General features: G+C 58.4%; 1 protein-coding gene across 1 annotated transcript in view; it reads right to left on the bottom strand.

Annotated features, from left to right (window-relative positions):
- The window catches only part of BIN2 (bridging integrator 2), a 5,210-nt gene extending 4,832 nt beyond the window's left edge, over positions 1 to 378 (bottom strand). The window contains exon 1 of the mRNA XM_009074514.1: positions 301 to 378. Within this exon, the coding sequence (XP_009072762.1) occupies positions 301 to 378 (78 nt within the window). The remainder of the gene's footprint in view (positions 1 to 300) is intronic.
- Positions 379 to 616: the final 238 nt, after the last annotated feature.

The raw sequence follows: 616 nt of genomic DNA, 5'->3' as shown, positions 1-616 counted from the left end.
CCCAGCCCCTTCCATGCCACCTCCTCCCAGCCCCCACCACAACCTCCAGGAGGCATTTTTGGCTGGGAAAAAAATAATTCCACTTTTGAGTCAACCCCAAAGCATCCACCTCAGGAGGTGGCATCACCCAAAGCTTCAGAGCAACGATGCTGCTGACCCAAACCCACCCAAATTCCCACCTCGGAGCACCCATGGGTGCTGAGCAGTGCCAGGTGGGTCAATCCCACAGCTACATGGTGGGGGATAAAAGAAACACCAAACCAAACTAAGGATTTTGGGGATGGGTGGGAATCTCCATACCTTCTCCTGGGCACGGCTGAAGTGTTTCTGGACCTGCTTGGCGAAGAGCCCAGCGCTGCCACTTCTGCCCTCGGCCATGGCCACGGCTCTGACCCTGCTGGTGGCCCCGAGCTGTGGTTGGATGTTGCTGAGAGAGGAAGTTTGAGGCGAGGCAGCTGTTGGCATCCGCTGCTCACCCCGGAACCCTCCGGAAAGGCTCCCCAGGCACAGAGAGGGGTGAGGGGCACAGGGAGTCGTGGGCTCAGGAGGGACCCACGAGGGTCAGCGAGGTCAACTCTTGGCCCTGCATAGGAGAACTCCAAAATCCCTCAAATCT

This window comes from Acanthisitta chloris, unplaced genomic scaffold, assembly GCF_000695815.1.
Source record: "Acanthisitta chloris isolate BGI_N310 unplaced genomic scaffold, ASM69581v1 scaffold21745, whole genome shotgun sequence".
Classification (NCBI taxonomy): domain Eukaryota; kingdom Metazoa; phylum Chordata; class Aves; order Passeriformes; family Acanthisittidae; genus Acanthisitta; species Acanthisitta chloris.
This window is presented reverse-complemented; position numbering and strand designations above follow the sequence as displayed.